This window comes from Leucoraja erinacea, chromosome 7, assembly GCF_028641065.1.
Source record: "Leucoraja erinacea ecotype New England chromosome 7, Leri_hhj_1, whole genome shotgun sequence".
Taxonomy (NCBI): Eukaryota; Metazoa; Chordata; class Chondrichthyes; order Rajiformes; family Rajidae; genus Leucoraja; species Leucoraja erinaceus.
In genome coordinates, this window is record NC_073383.1 from 43,155,363 (window position 1) to 43,178,667 (window position 23,305).

Sequence of the window (23,305 nt, forward strand, 5' to 3'; positions counted from 1 at the left end):
CATTTTATTGAAACATATGAGATTATAAAGGGTTTGGACACGCTAGAGGCAGGAAACATGTTCCCGATGTTGGTGGAGTCCAGAACCAGGGGCCACAGTTTAAGAATAAGGTGTAAGCCATTTAGAACGGAGATGAGATGCACCTTCAAGGGAGATGCTAAATGCATTTCGTTGTCTCTGTACTGTACACTGACAATGACAATTAAAATTGAATCTGAATCTGAATCTGATGAGGAAACACATTTTCACACAGAGAGTTGCGAGTCTGTGGAATTCTCTGCCTCAGAGGCTGGTGGAATGAGAGCTTGTCTGGTGAAATGCCTCATCGCCAGAACTCACCAACAAGCACCGAGACTGGCGGTGAGGGGAGCCCTCCTAGTCAGATCCTTCCTGCGCCGTCGGAACGTCACTACCAGCGCACGCTGCCTTCGGGACGGCTGCTACGACGAACAGGCTGTTGCCCACCTCTTTGCAGAGTGTGGTTTTCTTTTGCAAAGAAAGTCTGGCGAGGTTTGAGAGGGTCAGTGTCAAGATTTATTCAGAACAGCTCCGTCACAGAGGACTCTGATTTATGGACTGTTCCCAGGGACGCATTCAGAGACTAATATCTAGTGCTCATGGAAGTTCATCAACTCGGTGAAAGATGCTCTTTGGTCTGTCCGAGCTTTGTTGATGTCCGTCGGGGAATGTTGCCGACTGGCCCACTGCAGACGTACGTGTTGAGGGATGCACTGAAGCTTGGTGCAGCCAACGCTAAGGCTAAGGTCTAAACCACAGTCTAAGGTCCTTCTGCTGCTGAACATGGGGCGCAGGGTGTGGTGGAGGCGCCCCTGAAAATAAGGGAAGGGATTCGATGTCAGTTGGCCACATGAGTGGCAAGGGTGGGGGAGAAATTTGTGAAATTTGAGTATTGTATACAGTATCGAATGCTTGTATAGCCTCCGAAAATGTCAGATGAATTTTTTGCACGGTTCATGTATTGTATATATTTATTACTTGAATAAAGTCTATTTTGAAATTAAAAAAAAAAATCTTGTTTCTTAGTTGCTGGATATCCTATTTATTATCTTGCCTGGCCAGGGTGGCACTGAGATTTGCTTCCACATTTCCTAACTGCGACTCTGCCTTCGATCATATACCACTGAAGCCCCCATCCCCTGTTTTGTTAGACTTGACAATCATAGAACTGGTTTTATTCTTAACCTTGAGGTTATCTAAACCTCTGCTGCCCATGTCATATGAAGAAAGGTCTCGACCCAAAACCTCACCCATTCTCTCTCTCTAGAAATGCTGCCTGTCCTGCTGAGCATTTTGTGTCTACCTCACAATTCCAATAATCCTGTTCACCTGTCAATGCAGACCATGAATGGATCCCACTTAATTTTAAAACTGGTAATTATCCTATCCTTTTGTGGTCTTGGCTTACCTTATGTGACCGCCTGCAGCCCTAAACAAAAAGATTTCTCTAATTCTGGTCCGTTGATTTTTGAGACTTTTTTGGTTCTGGCTATTTGCCTGAATGCACACAGTTTCAAATTTTGTTGATGTGATGTGCCTCAAGATGGACTGCTACTTTAAAACAGAGGCTTTGCTGGTATCGATTTAACAGATTTTCTTAATAGTTTGTATATAGTTCCTATTAATACCCAATACTTTAAATTCACTTTTTTAATATGTTACACAGTAAATTAATAATTTGTCCAGTGCACTGAATGTTACTACAGAGAAACACAGTCCCAGTGAATTTAAAAGCATTGCTGAAAACAGAACCCAGTGATTTTAAAGGGTGTGGGAAAGGGAGCTCTGGTGAGCCAGAGACCAAGCCATTGCGACTTCTTAACAATCTGCAGTTTAGCAGAGTTTTACTGTATATAAATAGTTAGTTGTCACTCTGACCCTGTCCTGGAACATAAATTATCATGCTTCTCCAAAATACCTTCAAGGATATTCAGTAATACCAAAGCAGGTGTTTGTCACTCAAAAGCATATATTTTTCAGCAGCAGCTGATGGAAGACAAGTTAGACAACATTTGAATTTCATCACATATCTGGTCATGTACCTTCCTTTATTACCTCCAGATAGAATTAAATAATTTGATTACATCACGTTTTTTTTTCATAAAAAGGTTGCAATCGTTACCAGTAATTACTAAACTAAAAGGTATACAGAAGAGTCTGCAAATACATTTTTGCAAGCAATTGTTAATTTAAGTTAATGTTGAAACAAAAAACATACGTTAAAACATGAAGCAATGGGGAAGTTGAGTTTAGTTAGGAGGACTTAATTTGGAAAAGAACTCCAGAATAATTCCTTAAAATTTAACGTTCTAACTATTTTCTATGAGGCAGAACTGTAATATACAAATTTTACAAACAGAGTGGAAGCAGGTTGCTTGTGGTTTTCGCAGGTGGGCAACATGACATGGTTAGCAGAGGAAGCTGCGTAAACAATTAAAGAGGGCCCATTCCGGAAACTTCAGATGTTAACCTAGAAGAGAGATACAATAAAAGTTCTAAGCAAACAGAAAATAAATTGACATATGTCAGGCTTATACTCTTCGCAACTTTGTTCCCATTCTCCATCAGCAGCATTTAACCTCATCAGTTTTTCTTACTTTTACATATAAATGCAATTCCTTGGTAATTTATCATCGAAGTAGGCAAACTACATTGCCTACTTCGATGATAAATGACTCCACTACCTATGTTGAAAAGAATTCAAGCCACAGCATTTTATTTCCAAACATTTATCTGCCTTTATAGTAAAGCTATGGACTAATTCAGGAATATTGATAGATCCCATATCTTTCGGACAACTCACTTTGCCTTTTGTTTAGAAAATATCCACTCATGTAACCTTCGGAATACATCTTGCACATACTGTTGCAAAGTGAACTCAGGAAACCCGTGTCTAATTGTTTGCTGTATAATAGCTCTGGAGTGAATTGCCCTAATAGCTCCTAACCGCCCCTGCCTCCCCTCCCCGTCATCATCCACCATGTCCCTGCTAAAGTAACCAATGCTAAACCTTGGTTCAGAGTCTATTGTTCGACACGTCAATTGATGCGCTATACAGGTAGCAGCATCCCTGGATGGGCACACTAGAGTTGTCAATTTCTGTGGTCACACCATGCCTGAATCACAGATGTGCTGAAGAGAACAGAGATTATAGAGGAAGTAAAAGTGGTTAAAGACAAAGTAAATTATCCAGGGGTGTGGGCCAACTCTGCACATCAGCCTTGAGGGGTGTTCAGCATACTTCCTGCAAATTGGCTCAGAGGAATTGGGCGGGAACTTATCGGGGATGACGATCACTAAGGATTTGAAAGAGCATCCATACGCCTCCTGCACCAGAACCGACAGACCCTTACCATGGTCACCTCCCAACCTCCTTGAATAGGATCTATAAACTGTACAAAAATAGACAAGTGTTCAGACTGGGAACAGGAGTACAGGTACCTTGTGATTTACGTGGGAGTTAAGGGCTTGAAAAAGAGCAAACAAATCAAAAAGTACGCTCCTCTATAAATTTGCGGTACCTCTTTTTTCTCTCTTTCTTTTCACCTTAAGGGGTTGGACAGGCTAGATGCAGGAAGATTGTTCCCGATGTTGGGGAAGTCCAGGACAAGGGGTCAGTTTAAGGATAAAGGTGAAATCCTTTAGGACCGAGATGAGAAAAACATTTTTCACACAGTGGTGAATCTCTGGAACTCTCTGCCACTGAAGGTAGTTGAGGCCAGTTCATTGGCTATATTTAAGAGGGAGTTAGATGTGGCCTTGTGGCTAAAGGGATCAGGGGGTATGGAGAGAAGGCAGGTACAGGATACTGTTGGATGATCAGTCATGATCATATTGAATGGTGGTGCAGGCTCGAAGGGCACTGCACCACCACTGCACTACTCCTGCACCTATTTTCTATGTTTCTATGTTTTAAAAGATCCATATATTTTTTTTAATTGTTTCTTTCCTTTGAACTTGATTAGAGGGAGACCCAGATTCCACACTGGCCACTTGGAATCCAGTTAAGGTGTTAGAAATGTGAATGTCTTTATTCCGGATACGAGATGTCCTAATTCAGAAATAAATTGGCATTGGAGAAATTGGTGATCAGGGTTAAATTGGGAATTTGAAATTGGTATTTTAAGACATTGGAACAATCCTAAAAGTTGTTTTTGCTAACAAGAATGTTTTATTTTCCAGAAACTTAAAATCATCACTTCAAAAATCTTGTGCAAAATGTTGAGTTTTAGTGTTCCTTTGAAAAGATTATTTTGATGTAATCATACTGTTATCATACTTTCCTTGCAGACAATCATAATTACACAAGAGTGTCATGCGTGGAACAGCAAATGACCCCTAAGGACCATTTTGCCAAAACAAAATTGAGGAGGCTCCAGGGCAAACAACTATGTGATACAGGGAATAGCGAATAGACAAACTGCTAATGAAACCACAGATATCACGAAAAATGTTTGTTGATGGATCTTCTAGGATGGTCGATGGAATTTGGAAAATAGAATGTGGAATTTTGTAGAAAACTATCAAGGCACACTGCTAGCAGACATAGCTTAGAATCTGCCAGCTAAAATGTTTGCTCAAAATGCTTAGCGAGCAGCAGTAACATATATGGTCAGCCACCATGACAAGTTTCCTTACCAGTCCACATATACTTCTTATAGAGAGTCAGAGGTGCGTCAATTAAGGTGACAAATGCTGGAACCAACTCAGCCGATAAGGGCAGAAGGTCCTGCTGTGACAGTACATGGGATAAGGAGACAGAGTTAAGGGCAACGGTCCTTGGGATTATTGTTTGAATTACATGCATGGGTTTCCATTTCAAGACAATGTGGCCTAGAGATGTGAGAAAAATAGCTTTATTAGCAATAGACACAAAGAACTGTAGATGGTAGTTTCCAAAAAAGTGTTGAACTTAGCAGGTATGTAGCATTACTGAAGGATGTGGATAGGTGACATTTTGGTTAATGACCCTTCTGCAGACTTAATAAGCGAGTTCGGTATTTCAACTGCGCATGCCCAGGTCATAGGTCATTCGCGATAAATATTCCCACCAGTTTAGCTGCCGCGTGTATACAGACCTGCGTTTCATCGTATTTTCCAGTTTTGCTTCTTTTGCGAGGTAAGAAAATACTGCTTTCAAAACTATTAACTAGGTGTATTTATGGTTCATTTGTACAAAACTACGATGATTTTGTTGGTTTTATGGCTTTATGCTTCGGTGTTTTATTGCTTTATGCTTCTGAGTGTATAATTGTTATACCATTGTCTCAAACTAACTGCTATCTTGCTTAAAGCAATAATATGTCTACTGAACATAGCAGTTAGTTTGAGACACTGGTATATCAGTTATACGCTCATTGCAGTGATTGGTGTGCCTGCTAAGAACTTTGGCAAACAAACGTTTACAGTTTTCTGTGATATATTTGGATTTGTTCACTCCTTGCAGTATAGTAATGTAACTTATCAATGGCAGTATGTAGGATATCGGCAGTAAGTGCGGTGATCATTCAGACCACTTTGTGTTTTATTTTTTAACAGCTGAAAATAAACAAACTGTTGAAACAGACTCTCGCTCTTGCTACAGCTTTTGCAGTATCAACCCTTACGGTCCATCATTTGCATGCGCTGGAAATTAAATCTCGCTCCACACTCCTCCACTCGCTCTCTCTCTCTCTCTCTCACACTCCTCACGACCAGCCACCCGCTACAATAGATGGAATGGTCCTTTCTTTCGTTAATCCTGCCTGCAGTCTCTCATGGGGCTGGTTTTACAGACTTAACCGTGACCGGCCGCATTTAACCAGGGCTCTGGGAACTCGGCATCTGATGGGGATGAGGAGGGTTCCAGAGGGAAAGCAGGGACAACTTTGAAACTGGCAGCAGAATGGCTCTATTAATGAATTCATTCCACAATGTGTTCAGTTTGGAAAGAACACTTGCCGGTAGATCCACGGCCACTGGTTTAGGAGATCAATCCAATTATTGACCAACAGGTGGTGGAATCCGTCTGTAATAGACTCCACAGTGAGATGTGTCCATAGGAGTGGGTGTTCACTCTGATTAATAACTCAGGCACTGTGAACTTCACAATGTAAAACCATCCTAGTCAAAATCGTCCTGGAGAGCTGCCTTGCCTTGCCTGAACACTGTGACAACTCTGGGCAAGGTCCCACTGAAGGCAAGAACAACATTCTGGTCATTAAAAAAATATGCCTGCAGGCCAGATGATTTCGGGTTTCGTGGACCGTAGGTTGTCGACCCCTGCCTTAACGGTGTGTTCACATCGCCTGTGGGTAAAGCATCAGCCCACATCACACTGATACAGTTGCTGCCTGCCTCAGATTAAATATATTTTTACACATAAATTATGAATAATGATAAGAAAATGTTTCAAACACAAGTAATATTTTCTTATTCCTGTAGCAAACACATTAAGGATTAAATGAAAATAAATTCTTTAACTTTTTGAATATATTATAATTGCAGATTAATGAACTGAACTAAAACTGGGGCTGTGCAAGTAGTGTGTGAACAGCAGAACAGGAATCAATGCTATTGAGTTAATAGAATTCTAGATTAATTCATTGGTAGAATAGTTAACAATTTATACACAGTTTATACAGCGCTGGGTTTGTTTCTTTTCTCTCGAATTCTTTCTTTGACAAATCCCATGATTCCTTTATTGGAATACCGAACTCGCTTATTAACAGGACAGATTACACTTGAATTTAGTGGAATCAGTATCCCGCAGAAAGGGTAAAACAAAGGTGGCTAAGATTTAAAGTTGTTTATGGGGGAAAGGGCCTACTTGTTTAAGTAAGAAGAGTATACAAGAATAAAGAAATAAAATACAAATGATCTGGGAAAAGCAAAGCAAAAGATTACAGATGCCAAAAATCCAGAAATAAAATGCTGAAAATACTCAGCAGATTAGGCAACATCTGTGGAAAGAGAAACGGAGTTGATATTTTAGGTCTATTACCTTTCTGCGGAATTGGGAAAAGTTAAAGAATAAAGGGTTTAAAAATGCAGAGAAAGCAGGCTTGAAAGCAAAGAAAACAAGCCAATATTTGCAGAAGGGCAGAAGATTAAACAAAGTATGGTAATACAGTGTAAAAAATACAGAATAATGTTAAAAGTATAATGAAGATCATTTATTAAAATAATTAAATTATATTTACAGCAATGCAAAAGAGGAGGAATGAAGAGAACTAGATATAGTTAAAATGACTATTGTAAAATCAATGATGGGATATGAAGATTGGAAAGGATAATATTTAAAAGAAATGGGATGGGATATCAAGATATATTGTAGATGCAATAAAAAGTTGCAGATGCTATGCTGGTTCATACCAAAGATAGTAGTGGTGGTGGGGAGGAGAGGAGAAGAACTAAAAGCGAGAAAAGAGCAGGATGGAAGATTGTTGAGGTGGGACACTGGAATGGACAAGTCAAATGGTTTGCTTCTGTCCTATATTTTCTGTGCATTCAGCTCAATCAAATCATCAATCGCTCAAAATCTGTGATTATTCAGAAGCAGCTATCTGACAGGAGGTTGTTCAAAAAGATTAGCTGTATAATTCAAGCACAAATAAACTAGCAATCTCCTTCAGTTCTCACACTGCTCTCCTTCTGCATTCCTTAAAAACTGTGCCTATTCTCTATTTTGAGAAGGATTTATCAGCCAGACACAAGCCCATCTTTTCTCGCAACAGATGCTGCCCAACATGTTAGTAATTCCCGCAGTTTGTTTTTTTTTGCAATTTCCAAGTCTGAAGATTTACTTTCATGATACAATTATTGTGACAAAGTAATTTGCATTGGTTATATATGATGCTATCAGCTTTATCTTCAGGTTTCTCATTGAGAAAGGTTTTATATAAATGACTGGTCCAAAGTGCCATTCGGCAGGGGGAAAATTTTCACCTAGTCTCATCTGATTGCTCGCCTGTGATTAGGCTGACAATATTTGCACTGCCTACCCAAGATACAAAAAGCAACAAAACCATGATCAAAGGCAGTGAAAAAAGTGTCATATCTTTAAAAAGTCTGCAGAAAGATATTTATAATTTGCAGATACAATGCAGAGATCTTTTCCTTAATTTAGATGGAAGAGATTCTGGTGAAAGTACAAAATGTATTGGTTGTGTCTGAAAAGATCCAAGCATGAAATAAGTAATATACAACTGCAAATGACCACTTTGGTATGAAGCAAACTGAACCAAAATGGGCATTTTTCACAAAACTGCAGTTCCTTTGATCATCTGGACAGTTGATTGTTATTCATAACAGTTTAAGTTACTGGTAGGAAAGTACATTATGGACAGCTGAATGGATTTCGTGAAAGATCAAGAACACTATAATTTGTCTGAAGATCAATGCACACATTATAGTCAGAGAGTCACAGAGCGATACAGTGGAAACATGCCCTTCAGCCCAACTTGCCCACACCGGCCAACATGTCCCAGCTAAACTACTCCCACCTGCTTGCGCTTGGTCCATATCCCTCCAAACCTGTCCTATCCATGTATCTGTCTGTTTCTTAAATGTTGGGATAGCCCCAGCCTCAACTACCCAATCTATTCCTCTCATGATTTTATAAACCTCTATAAGATCACCCATCCTCCTGCGCTCTAGGGAATAGAGACCCAGCCTACTCAACCTCCCCCTATAGCTCAGACCCTCTAATCCTGACAACATCCTCTTAAAACGTTTCTGAACCCTTTCAAGCTTGTCAATATCTTTCCTATAACATGGTGCCCAGAACTGAACACAATATTCTAAATGTGGTCTCACCAACGTCTTATACAATTGCAAAATGACCGCCCAACTTCTATACTCAATACTCCGACTGATGAAGGCCAAAGTGCCAAAAGCCTTTTTGACCACCTTATCTACCTGCGACTCGACCTTCATGGAACCATGCACTTGTACTCCTAGATCCCTCTGGTCTACAACACTCCCCTGAGCCCTACCATTCACTGTGTAGGTCCTGCCCATGTTAGACTTCCCAAAAAGCAACACCTCATATTTCTCTGTATTAAATTCCATCAACCATTCCTCAGCCCACTTGGCCAATCGATCAAGATTCTGCTGCAATTTTTCACACCATCTTTATTATCTGCAAAACCACCTGCTTTTGTATCATCAGCAAACTTGCTAATCTTGCCATGTATGTTCTCATCCAAATCATTGATGTAGATGACAAACATTAACGGGCCCAGCACCAAACCCCAATGCACACCACTAATCACAGGCCTCGAGTCCGAGAAGCAACCTTCCACCATCACCCTCTGCTTCCTTCCATGAAGCCAATTTTCTATCCATTCAGCTATCTCTCCTTGGATCTCATGCGATTAAGATTTATGGGTTTCTGTACAAGCATTTAGTTGGTAGACACAAAATGCTGAAGTAACTCAGCGGGACAGGCAGCATCCCTGGAGAGAAGGAAGGATATGAAGACACAAGGAACTGCAGATGCTGGTCTATTAAAAAAAGACACCAAGTACAGGAGTAACTCAGTGGATCATGCAGCATCTCTGGATAACATGGATAGATTACATTTGGGTCGGGACTCTTCTTCAGACTGATTGCAGTAGGGGGAGAAAGCTGGAAGAGAGGGGGTCGGGACAAAGGGTGGCAAGTGATAGGTGGATATAGGTGGGGGGGGGGGTTAATTAACAGATGGTTGGACAAAGGCCAGAGATAAAAGGACAGAAAGTGCGAGACAATGACACGAGGATAGAAGAGGCGTGAAATGAATATAAATGGATGGGTTGGGCGAGTGGAGTTTGTGTACGTGGGTTAGTTGAAATTGGAGAGTTCCATGTTCATAATATTCTACACAAGCAGAATACGAGGCGCTGTTGCTCCAGTTTGGGTGTGGGCTAATTCTGGCAATGGAACGGCCCAGGACAGTAAAGTTAATATGGGAATTGGAAGAGGAGTTCAAATGAGTAGCAACCAGGAGATCCAGCAGGCCTTGGTGAACTGAGGTTGCCGAATCTAATCTTAGGCCAAGGCCTGCTGCTTTAACGGAGGAACAGCACTTCATATTCCGCTTGGAGTGCTTACAAATGAACAGTACAAACATTGAATCCTCCAATTTTAAGTAACTAACCAACAAGCACATCCCCTTCCCCAATCCACCCCCTCTTCCCTATGCTCCATCTGATGTGCACCCAATTCTCCCTTTCCCTTGCCCCCCCCCCCCCGATCCTATTCCACTTATATCCCTTCCTCTGACTTTACACTTCACATTCTCTATCATGTCCTTGTCTTTTCATCTTTGGTCAAATCTTTGCCAATCAACTGCCCCCCACCTTCACCTGTATCCACCTATCACTCACTAGGCTTTGTTCCACCACTATCTCTTTTCCAACTCTCTCCTCCCTCTCGCTCACTCCCCCCCCCCCCCTCCCTATAATCAGTTTGAAGAAGTGTCCTAACCTGAAACAATACCTATCTATGTTCTCCGGAGATGCTGCCTGACCCGCTGAATTGCTCCAGCATTTTCTGCGTTTAGCTAGTAGAGATGTTTGACTGGTTTTGGAAGCCAGCTTGGCGCAATCATTAAGGGGTTTATTTTCAGCTTGCTAAATACCCCGCAAGAATCAACCAAACATTAGCAAAATACACTTGCTTGCACTGGAATAGGGATCCTCTAGGAAGAAGCAGCTCTTCTATTAACTTTTACAAAAGGCCCTTTTCATGAGCAATCTGAATAAGAATGATAAGCCTTTTAAAACAGTGTGTGGTTGCCGCAAAGGATAGAGTTCAGGTCGTGACCTGGATTCTATGGTGGACTCAGGTCCATGTTTACTTTTGAGAGAAGGGCCATGTCCATTTAAGAATGGAAAAGATAACAGATTAAGTAGTGTATTCAGGACAGAAATTAGGAACAATGTTCAGTCTCAAAACACAATGTAAACAGAATAACCAGCCACTACAAAAGTGAAAAAAATGAAAGAGTATTTCAAATCAGACATCAAAGCAAACTGAAAAAGAAGGATGTTTTTTAATAACCACATTGGTAAAACAGATAGTCAATAAGACCACAGGGACAAGGAAATACTTGTTCTTGGAGAGAAAAGGAATCAAAATAATGAAAGATAAATCGTGGAGAATAAATAACAACAGACAGGATAGCTGCTATTTGGGCAATAGTGACCTGAAACATTAACTCTGTTTCTCTCTCCACATACAGCAGCTGAGTATTTCCAATAGTCTCTGTAAATTTTGCCATATTGGAAAATTGTGTTGAATATCTCTGGCTCTTTGGTGCCAGGTCTAAGATGCTTCACTGTGTGGCATTTGTAGGTGTATGGTATCAGCTTCCGATCTACGATGAACCAATTATTTTGTTTATGCAACTGTTATTGGATGGGAAACGCCCAAGTTACAGCTCAAGGTTCCATTAATCTAATGTGAAGGCAAATTTTCTAACTGTTAAGGTGAGCTGCATGGCCATACTCTTGGTAATCTACATTATCCTCAAGAGTCAGTGTCATACAGCATGGAAACAAGCCCCTCGGCTTGACTTGTCCATGCCGACCAATGTAAAGTTAAAGATACTTATGTTCGTGAGTGGTAATTTGCATTAACCTGTTGTTACCAGTGGTCCGGACAAATGTACAATGGCACAGGACTGTAAATCTGCACTCTATGTATTTAATAACATCAAATGTCCAAGCTCATGTAAAATCACTTGCCAGATACCTTTGTGAATGAAATCAATTTCTATTCCATATCCATGGTGTGCTGCATGCAAATGTGAAAAGGAGCAATTAAGCGATTCCGGAACCTCGTGAGTTCAATAACTCATTGTGACTCTTTCTATCTGTAGTGTTTTATTACCCAACACCGACACGCCCCTTATCCTCCAAGAAAGCCAGAAAAGATACAACCAATTTAACTGGGGCATGTCAGGGACACAAGGAAATTAGAGAAGTAATGTAGGTATGTTACAAAACCTACCTGAATCGTGGCTGAGCATCTGCCCCACCCCTTGTGTGTGATTTTGGAGCTGTTTGGAGGGGGCGGGTTTAAAACCCGATTTTTACTAGGCTGTTCCAATCGCAGATGTTCAGCCTAGTAAATCATTAACGGAGAATCACTGCAAGACCCGGTCCCAAAAGCTATTATTAGTTTTATAGGCCTCGAATAGTAGATATAATAATTTTAAAAGCTCTCGTTCAGTTCGCAACCTCTCGCAGCCCCAGGGTTTTATAAAGCAAACAATTAAAGGTATGTACCTTATTTTTACATTAAATGGGGCATGTATATAACCCTATAATTAAAATTTTCTATAGCGAGTAGCTCATTTTGGGCTTTTTATATCCCGCAGTATTTTTCTCGGCATTTGAGGGCACAAATCCAGCGCGATTTGAACGTTCTAAACCAGCGCGTTCACAGAAACCCACTAGAAAACCGATTTAAATGGGCATTTATTTACAGCAATTGAACACTAAATTCCTTCCATTTGGCCTATAAATTAATGTAAATTAGATATTAAAATCATGTTATATTGTGAATTATTTGTGAATAATCTTTGGACACTTAGGCTATTTAAAAATGTTAATCTTTCCTTAAGAAATGGATAGATGTTTATATCTAGTAATTGAATTTTGATTAAACATGATTTTCGTTTTTAGTATTTACTATTTGTTTTAGCGTTTAACTTTATAATCTCTACCTTTTTTTCTAAAACTGCAAATAATAACTTGTTTCTGTTAATGCTGTTCAGTGTTTTTGTTTTATTTGCATTGTAAACAGATGTCTCCAAAGAAGAAATGTAAAATTCTCAATCCAAAAGCCCAGCCAGGCATAGCTAGAGTTCAACTTGAAGTGAATTTCTCTGTCATGCCCAAGTCTATGAGGGATCTTAAAAATGGACACATCTTGTACTTGTTTACCTCATTTGGAAAAAGTCTGCCTGAAACAGAGAAAGTGCTGAATTCACATTTCTCTTTGTCGGATGCAGAAGGCTATTCATGTGCTGCTGTTAAGTTAAGAGTGCATGCTCTCGTTAAACGGACTTTGCTTAAGTTTAAAAAACTCACCAATCCCAAGGAATTTGGAGCATTTATGGAAATTTGTGATGAAACTTTTAAACTTCAAAAAGGCAGTCGACACATTTCTTTAGATGACATTCCACTGCCTGGTGCTCAAGATCCTGAATTCTTGACATCAGCTGAAAGCCAAGTGCCCATATTTCAAGAGACCGAGGACATGGGCGATGACAGTCATAGTCTGCATTCTCCACTGAATCCAGCAACGCCAACAACAGCTACTGCCTCACCTGAACCAATGCCATCGACATCTGGTGTTTCTACAAGATGTAGCAGAGAATTTCTAAGTCTTTCACCAAGGAAACAGAAATTGAAGAAAAGACTACAGTTTGTGTCCGAATCCAGGGCTGCTCTTTCAACAAAGTATCACACAAAGATCAGTGAACTTAGGGCACGGTTGAAAACTCCCAAACGTATAGTTAATCAAGCCTTAAAGAGAAAGGAAAAGCAAATAGATTTAAAGGACAGAAAGATTCAGGAACTCAAAACCAAATTACATGATAACACTTTGGCACGAGAGCTCTCTAACACCAAGGCAGAGTTTTTGAAACTTAAAAAAGCACACAGACAATTGCTGATGTTTCGTGGCAGTATGAAAAAGAGAAAAGTTGTTTCAATTCAACAGTTCAGAAAATGTCAAGAATATTTAAAGGACAGGAAAGAGGATGTGAGACGCCTCGAATTTGACATTCTTGTCCTCAAAGAAACAATCAAAAAACTCTGCAGGCTGCCAGTATTGTCAAGGCAAAGGTGGGCCAGAAAACTTACTCCTCAACAATAAGGATGCATGTGTTTGACTGTATTGTAAACAAAACTCCCACAGCAAACATTCCAATCCTGATAAGCCAGTTCTACAAGCGGAGTGGACTTCATCTGGATCATGTTCCACAACGCAGTGCAGTTGAAGTTATGGCCCGAGAATTGGGGGCTATTGCTGAGTTGCAAACAGCAGAGATGCTCCTTGCAACAAAGGGTTTGACTGTGGGTTTTGACGCAACCACCCAGGAAGAGATCCACATTAACAGCATTCATTTCACTACCACAAACAAATGTCTCTCTGCAGCAGTCGAGGAATTAGCTGGTGGGACTGCTGAGGACTATGCACAACATATTTGTGAAACAATTGACAATTTATGTAAAACCTACACTTATTTCAATCAGCAAGCAAATTATCAAGAAACCAGACAAAATATGATCGCCAACATTTCAAACACAATGAGTGACCGGTGTGCAGCAAATCATGCTGCTATTAGAATTGTGAGTAGTGAGTGGGGTAAATATTTGAACGAGCTCTACTGCCACTTGCATCCTCTTGACTCCATTGCTACATCAGTTCGCTCAGCCCTAAAAATGCAGAAACAATCTGGAGGACAATTCTTGTTTGGGAAAGACTGTCTAGCAGTAAATGCCATTCTGCAGATGAGCAAGCTTCGTTATAAAAACGGAAAAGGGGACCCAAAAGGATTTGTCGCATTTTTAGATGACAGGAACATCCCCCGAGGTGTCCTCCCACGATATCGTGGCAACAGATTGCACATACTGTTTCACATTAGTGGCAAGCTAATAGAACATTATGATGACTTTGTTGCCCTGCTGAATAGCGGAATATCCTGTGGGGGGTTGAAAAGCGCCATCCTCCATGACTTCACCCAGGCTGAAGCAAAAGTAGAACTTCAGATATTGGGCTTACTTGGCAAATATCTGACTGGGCCTTGGATGAAGCGCTTCTACACTTCAAGCCAGAATCAGATCAACCATGTTGATGGCATCAAAGTGGTTAAAGGGGTGATTGCTGCTCTAAAGGAAGCCACAGATGATCCAGAGGAATTGATATTGGCAAGGGAAGATTTCTTCGGTGAGGAGGTACATCTTGACGCCACATTGACAAAACTTCGGGAGCTACCAGTACATCCACAGTTCAGTTCAAAGATGAGGAGCTGTCTTCAAGCTGTCATCACTGTGTTGGAGAGGCAGTATAGTAAATACTTTGAACTTGATGTTACTGAGAAACTGAAGGAGGAGACTGCATCAGCAAGATCACACAACATCGATGCGGAGGAGATAATGGGGATGTTTAGTTCATCGAAACAGAAATCTCCCAATGCCACCTTGTGTTATTTGTCATGTAGGATGCGGGCCTGCAAGAATAGAACAGTCAACTTCCTTGATAATCTCGAGGAGCATCGTAGGGAGGAGGTGCTCTTTAAGGCAGTGACATGGGGGAGAGTGCAGAGGAACAGACGGAAGAAAAAACAGAAGGAATTGAGAGCAGGAATCATCAAGCGACAGAAAGGCAAGGAGCATGCTCGAGACACGAAAGCGAGGAAAAAACTAGGGAAAGAATTGAAAGAGACTGATTTAGACAACATTCGCAGAGATTATCCGAATTTGGACTATTCCAAATGTGATGATCTACACGACATTATTAGTGGGAAAGTAGTTGGCAGAAAGGCATGCCATGCGTGGTTTGAAGATCAAAAACTTGTAGTTTACAATGCCAAAATTGAAAAATTGAGGAAAAACAACGTGTACAGAGTTGCTTATTGGTTGCAGTCTGAGGAGTATGATGATGCTACTGATTATGATATGCCAATGTACCAGCTAGCAGCTGATCTTCTCCATAAAGACTTGGTCTTTTGCTAGAAATTGTAATTTATTTACCTATCCATAACTGACTTACAGCATATTATACAATAATATTAAAGTTCTGATCTTGAGAATATCACATTTTTGAATTTTCAAGGCAGTCTGGTTGTTTATTACCATTTCTGTCACATCGGTCAATTTTGTAATTAGCTACAATTAGGTAATTAGCTAATTATATGCTTTAATTTCATGTCATCCAAGTAAGATTGTTTTATATTTTTTCAGAATGCTTCAATCTATGATAAGTGAAAATTTCATTCAGTTCTCTTAATTCGTAAGAAAGTTACGGGCTTCTGACTATCCAAGATCACAGCTTTTTTGTAATGTCCATTGAAAATCAATAGGGAACAAGATGCTAATTTCCGAGTATGAAAATGGCCATAACTTTTTTAACACTTGAGATATGAAAGTGAATTTGGTGTCAAATTAAACTTGTTGTTATGCTTTATCTGATGGGCTAAATTGCAGACTTGATTTTTAAAATCTCAAAATTTTATAACATTGCTAAGTAATGCGGACAAGAAAAAGTTGGCCCATTGAGAATCACACTAAATATTTTGTGTGCATAGCTAATGCAAAACTTAAATTAACGCAATTTGGTCACTAACCAAGTAATATGTTCCTTTATGATTTTCTAACTATTTTCATGGTATTAGTATGACTGAATAACAAACTAGAATGATTGCCTGCTCATCCCCCACATGCCTACTTGGCTAAATTCTCTTACCTTGCATTAATGAGGTACTGTGCAAGGCTTATGTTGGCAGGGGATCCGGTAATTGTTATCTGACGTTCCGTTGAGCCTTCTGCTGCATTAGCTATTTTAATCTGCGCCCCAGACATCTGTCTGATCTCATTGATTTTGCTGCCTTGTCTGCCGATTATACATCCTATCAGCTGGAAACAAAATTCGGGAAAAAATTAATTTAAATAACCAATTTGTATCATGCAATGAACTCAGGCTGTTGAAACTTCCAGAATGTGAACACACAGAAGTAAATACATGCCAACAGATCCAATAGCCATACCTCTACTTGATAATGTATCTCATGTTTCTGTTGTGTGTTTACTTGAATACATGTCCATATTTTCCATTCAGCGCTTCAACTAGGCTGATGTTAATGCAAATGATAGTTATTCCAGAATTGGGATTGGGGGGGGGGGGGGGGGGGGGGGGAAAGTGGTGTCCATTTTTGCCATTAGTCCACGATAACCGAGTAAGGGGTTGCAGAGTAATTGAGAAACAAAAAATTGCAGATGCTAATTAATACCCAAAAGGACACAAAGTGCTGCAGTAACTCAGCAGGTCAGGCAGCATCTCTAGAGAACATAGATACAGTGCCCAACATAATGTTTGGGACAAATACACATAATTTATGTATTTGCCTTTGTACTACACAATTTGAGGTTTGTAATATTAAAAAAAATCACATGTGGTTAAAGTGCACATTGTCATATTTTAATAAAGGCCATTTTTATACATTTTGGTTTCACTATGTAGAAATTACAGCAGTGTTTATACATAGTCCCCCCATTTCAGGGCACCATAATGTTTGGGACACGGCAAATGTCATAGAAATGAAAGTAGTCATGTTTAGTATTTTGTTGCATAACCTTTGCATGCAATGACTGCTTGAAGTCTGCGATTCATGGACATCACCAGTTGCTGGTGTCTTCTCTGGTGATGCTGTGCTACGACTCCCGGATGCAGGTACTTCAGAGCCGCGTAACATGTCAAAAACCAGGTTCAAGTTCAAAAATAGTTTTAATTATTCAATGGAACACAAAACCCAAACCTGATTTAAACAACCCAGTCAGGGATAGGGATTGACTAACAAACAATTAAACAATGCTCCAGCCAGCCACGTAATGGACCGTCGAATCAGAGACTCTAAAACCTGCCTAAAGAGATATAACCCTGAAACAAAATACACAAAAACACTAAGGTCAGCCCTTATCCGTCCCAATTCAATATTTGTTACCAAGGAATGGTGAAAGTACACAAAGTTCTATGCCATGTGGCCAGTCCTCCCTCGGCTCACACCAGCAGTCTGCTCATCAGTCAGGGTCGATGAAGAATAGAGAGAATCCTGGGAAGCTCTGGTATTTAAGCTTCAGATGAGTCACCCGTCACCTGACGCAGCTTGGCCAATCGGGTACAGGAGCTTTTAACCCCTTGATTCCAGACTCACAGCCACGAGGCCTGTACTTGGGAGAGAAACAGAGAAAGGTAAGTACATAGCATTCACCAGGAGGGGGAAGCGCCTAACACTCTGCCTGGCCTGTATTGCATCCATCATTAGCTTATGCTCCTTTTATGAAGTGTATAGACACATCCTATCTGCTCAAGTTCAAACAAATGCCTCAAAACTCATTGGCGTTTTGTTCTACAGCAAGACAATGATCTCAAACTTACTGCTAAAGCAACAAAGGAGTTTTTCAAAGCTAAAAAATGGTCAATTCTTGAGTGGCCAAGTCAATCACCCGATCTGAACACAATTGAGCATGCCTTTTATATGCTGAAGAGAAAACTGACGTGGGTCTAGCCCCTAAAACAAGCATAAGCTAAAGATGGCTGCAATACAGACCTGGCAGCGCATCACCGGAGAAGACACCCAGCAACTGGTGATGTCCATGAATCACAGACAAGGGATATGCAATAAAATACTAAACATGATTACTTTCATTTACATGACATTGCTGTGACCCAAACATTATGGTGCCCTGAAATGGGGACTATGTATAAACAATGCTGTAATTTTTACATGGTGAAACCCAAATGTATAAAAATACCCTTTAATAAAATCTGACAATGTGCACTTTAAACACATGTGATTTTTTCTATTACAAATCTCAAATTGTGGAGTACAGAGGCAAATAAATAAACGATGGGTCTTTGGCCCAAAAATTATGGAGGGCACTGTTTCGGGTTGAGACCCTTCTTCAGATTCTTAGTTTGCAACTGGGCCTAGAATCCATGCGAGTTGGCAGCCTTGGCTTGCTGCCAGTCGGCGGTGGCAGGTGCGGTCTGGAAGTGGCTGAGGAGGCAGTGTGGGCCGGCGGTGGTGGCAGTAGGTCTGGCCTGGAAGCAGCTGGGGAGGCAGCGGGGGTTGAAGCTGGTGTTGGCAGCCCAGCCTGGCAGTGAAGATCGGTAGAACTGGAAGCGGCTGGGGTGGTAGCGGTTGGCAGCAGCTTCGGTGATGCTGGCCTCAGAGGGAACAGGGAGGCAGTGAACATTGGCGCTGCATCTTCTGGCGACACTGTGGGTCTCGGCCCCAGAGCAGTCAGGTGCGTTGTGCAATCCAGCAGTAGATCTTGACCCGAAACATCATCCATCCATCCACTCCAGACTAGCTGCCGAATTACTCCGGCACTTTATGTCCGGCACGTGTTGCACGATGCAATTGTTTGTCAATTTTAATTACCTCCACAGTGTAACTAGCAGTATGTGTTCTGAGAGACAGTGGTGTCCGATGTGGGAACAATCCTTCTGCCATAACCAAAATGGTAGTATAACGGTAGTGGGGAAAATAGTAGAGTCGGTTATTAAAGATGGGATAAAAGCACATTTGGACTGACGAATCTTGTAGAATTTTTCGAGGATGTAACCAGTAGAGTGGATAAGGGAGAACCAGTGGATGGGTTATATCTGGACTTTCAGAAGGCTTTCGACAAGGTCACACATAAGAGATTAGTATGCAAACTTAAAGCACACGGTATTGGGGGTTCAGTATTGATGTGGATAGAGAACTGGCTGACAGACAGGAAGCAAAGAGTAGGAGTAAACGGGTCCTTTTCACAATGGCAGGATAGATGACTAGTGGGGTAGGCCAGCAAGGCCGATCAGTGCTGGGACCCCAGCCATTTGCAATATATATTAATGGTTTGGATGAGGGAATTGAATGCAACATCTCCAAGTTTGCGGATGACATGAAGCTGGGGGGCAGTGTTAGCTGTGAGGAGGATGCTTGGAGGCTGCAAGGTGACTTGGATAGGCTGGGTGAGTGGGCAAATGCATGGCAGATACAGTATAATGTGGATAAATGTGAGGTTATTCACTTTGGTGGCAAGAACAGGAAAGTAGACTATTATCTGAATGGTGGCCGAATAGAAAAAGGGGAGATTCAACGAGGCCTGGGTGTCATGGTACACCAGTCATTGAAAGTAGGCATGCAGGTGCAGCAGGCAGTGAAGAAAGCGAATGGTATGTTAGCATTCATAGTGAAAGGATTTGATTATAGGAGCAGGGAGGTTCTGCTGGAGTTGTACAGGGCCTTGGTGAGACCACACCTGGAGTATTGTGGGAGTACAGAGAAGGTTCACCAGACTGATTCCTGGGATGGCAGGACTTTCATATGAAGAAAGACTGGATACACTCGGCTAGTACTCGCTAGAATTTAGAAGATTGAAGGGGGATCTTATAGAAACTTACAAAATTCTTAAGGGGTTGGACAGGCTAGATGCAGGAAGATTGTTCCCGATGTTGGGGAAGTCCAGAACACGGGGTCACAGTTTAAGAATAAGGGGGAAGTCTTTTAGGACCGAGATGAGAAAAACATTTTTCACACAGAGAGTGGTGAATCTGTGGAATTCTCTGCCACAGAAGGTAGTTGAGGCCAGTTCATTGGCTATATTTAAGAGGGAGTTAGATGTGGCCCTTGTGGCTAAAGGGATCAGGGGGTATGGAGAGAAGGCAGGTACAGGATACTGAGCAATATTCTGCATTGCTCTATGAACTGTGCGTAGCAGCCTTAACAATTTGAAAATCAAAAGCTGTCCGTTAAACAGAATTTTACAAATGCAAGAAAGTTGGGGCGCAGAAATCATATGATAATTAAAAAAAAACAATAATTGTAACCCAAAATTTAAAATCAAGCCAATTTCATTGCACATAATATACTGTAGGGATAATGGAAGTACAATTAATAATGTTTTTCATATTAAATATACTTCAGCAACATCCTTACTCAAGTGGTGGAGTGGCTATGGAACACCAAAGAGCAGAACCAAAGATGCATGAAACTAGGTAGTACATGGTGTGAAATTAAATCAAGTAGAGGGTAACAGTCGTTCATGAACATCAGCAATGATGAGAAAGCTAAATGACCCTGCTGTAAATTATACATAATATGGACTTTTATGAACAGGTATGTAAAAATATACTGCATAGATTAGATGTTTATCATTGCAGTAAACACTACTGAATCTTGTCGAAGTTCACAAGTAATAATTCAAAGCAAATAAATGCAGTATAGGTCCCTCAAGATAATGCTCACTGGTTGCATCGTGGCTTGGCTCGGCAACTTGAGCGTCCAGGAGCGGAAAAGGATGCAGAAAGTTGTGACCACTGTGATCATCGACTCTGACCTCCCCACCATCAAAGGGATCTATTGCAGTCGCTGCCTCAAAAAGGCTGCCAACATCATCAAGGACCTACACCATCCTGGCCATACACTCATCTCTCCGCTGCCATCAGGTAGAAGGTACAGGAGCCTGAAATCTGGTACATCCAGGTTCAGGAACAGCTTCTTCCCCACAGCCATCAAGCTATTAAACTCGCCATCAAACAAACCCTGAACTATAACAGCCTATTGCACTTTATCTGTTTATTTATGTGTATATATATGGTCTATACTATATAGACACACTGAACTGTTCTGTATTTATGCTTACAATACCCTGTTGTGCTGCAGCAAGCAAGAATATCATTGTCCTATCTGGGCACATGACAATAAACTCCCTTGACTTTGACTGAAGAATTAGCTATGAAAGGTTAGCCAGAACAAGTGTAAACAGAAAATGCTCAAAATGTTTGGCAGATCATTAAGCAATTATGGAGAGAGGCACAGAGTTTAAATGTTTCAGACTGATAACTATATCAGATCTGTATAAAGGTGGAGAAGTAACAAGTATTTAGCAAGCAGAAGGAATGGAATGGAGAAGGAAGCGAGGGGAGTTTCATCTCCGTCCAGTAGATAGAAAAAAATAAGTAACAAGAGGATGATTGAGCAAAGCAAAAGGGCTGTAATGGAACATGGAGCAAAGGGTGATAGTTAAAGGTAGCATGAACAAAATCAAAACACACCAATGAATATGGAAGAATCAAATGCACAATTAAGATACAAAAAGTTCGAGACCTCCGTACTATAAACTGTGGATACTAAATTAAAAGTGGTACATTTAACTCCTTTGACTGAACCTTAAAAAGGATAGAACAGAGATTAAACAGCAGTTACTGGTCCTCTGTACTTGTACAGAGAGAGAAAGGAGGGCATGGACTGACAAATGGACCAAGACATCATGGAAGGAGGTATCACTCTATAAAAATGAAAGGGGATGGGTACTGTAGACGCATTTGCTGGTGGCAATTTGGTCAAGCTGATAGAAATGTTGAGTGTTAGTATCTTGACAGGAAATGCTGCTTGAGTGGACGTTGAGGGACAAAGAGAGCCCTACCGGAATCCTGGGAGGAATGAACATAGTCAAGGGCTCTCTCAACAACAATGAAAGGGGAATTCTCCATTGAAGAAAATTCTTGACTGGGAAGAAAGAAAAACATATCTGAAACATTGATATTACTAGTGACAGTCTCAAGGCAGATAAGTACACAGATGGCATAGAGTTCTTATAGGAAGCAAGCTGGAAGGATGTATCGGTAAGGTAGTTCAGAAAATCAGAAGAATTAAAGTGGATATTGATTTGTAACTTCTCTCCACAAACAGAATTAAAATCGTCGAGGAAGTAAGACTGCATTCAGAGACAGACCACAGGAAAGTACGGGTGGAAATTGAAAACAAAATTAATAACCTTTTCAAGCTCAGTTGAGAGCAGCAATGCAGTCATCAACATAATGGAAATAAAGGGTATCAAATTGTTTAGAAAAGAAGAATGTTCTGTATATTCCATACAAAGGTGGCCATAGCTAACAGCTGCACATTCCAACTTATTTGAAGATAGCAAGTGGAATCAAAAGGACGTTATTCAATGTGGAAAGAAATTTGGCCATCTTGAGTGCAATATGGACTGACATGGTTACTCGTTAAGACAATACCTATACACCATCTTCCTGGGGGAATAGCAGTGCAATGAGATAGGATTTCCAAGGTGTAACAGAAATATAGGGTAAGAAAACAGAGACTATTAAAGTAGTGAAAAACAGTTCCTTTAACAGTGATTGAATACTAGTAATGTGCCGTATGTACATGTCAACAGACAAAAGAATTGTTAAATATTAAACTGGAGATGTTCCATTTAGCAACTCAGTAATTCTGACAAGAAATATAACATCTTTATTTATTTAAAAAAAACTAAACACAGTAAAAAAAAAAAAAAGTAAGAAAAAATGAGATATCTTGATCTACAAGTTCAGAGATCGCTGAAGGAAGCAAACAGGATTATTGCCAATACAAAAAGCACAACCAGAAAAGTCATGCTAAATCCATGCAAGCGAGTTAGGCTAGAGCTTGGGTATTGTGTATGAGTGTTACTTACACTGCAGGCAAAATGGAATAAGCACAAGAGGGACATTTAAGCATTTTGCCAGGGCTGGGGAATTATTGTTGCAATAAGAG

At 40.6% G+C, this 23,305-nt stretch overlaps 1 protein-coding gene across 23 annotated transcripts in view; it reads right to left on the minus strand.

The window, feature by feature from the left end:
- Positions 1 to 2,029: 2,029 nt before the first annotated feature.
- LOC129698928 (poly(rC)-binding protein 3-like) overlaps positions 2,030 to 23,305 on the minus strand; it is a 215,186-nt gene continuing 193,910 nt past the window's right edge. For 22 of the 23 annotated variants that reach the window (XM_055638404.1, XM_055638399.1, XM_055638395.1 and 19 more), the window contains 2 exons: positions 16,462 to 16,631; positions 2,030 to 2,488 (listed from right to left, as the gene is read on the minus strand). In XM_055638404.1, coding sequence (XP_055494379.1) covers positions 2,452 to 2,488; positions 16,462 to 16,631 — 207 coding nt within the window. In that variant the 3' untranslated portion in view covers positions 2,030 to 2,451. Of the gene's footprint in view, positions 2,489 to 16,461; positions 16,632 to 23,305 lie in introns of those variants that run through there. The other variant, XM_055638405.1, reaches the window with a different exon arrangement.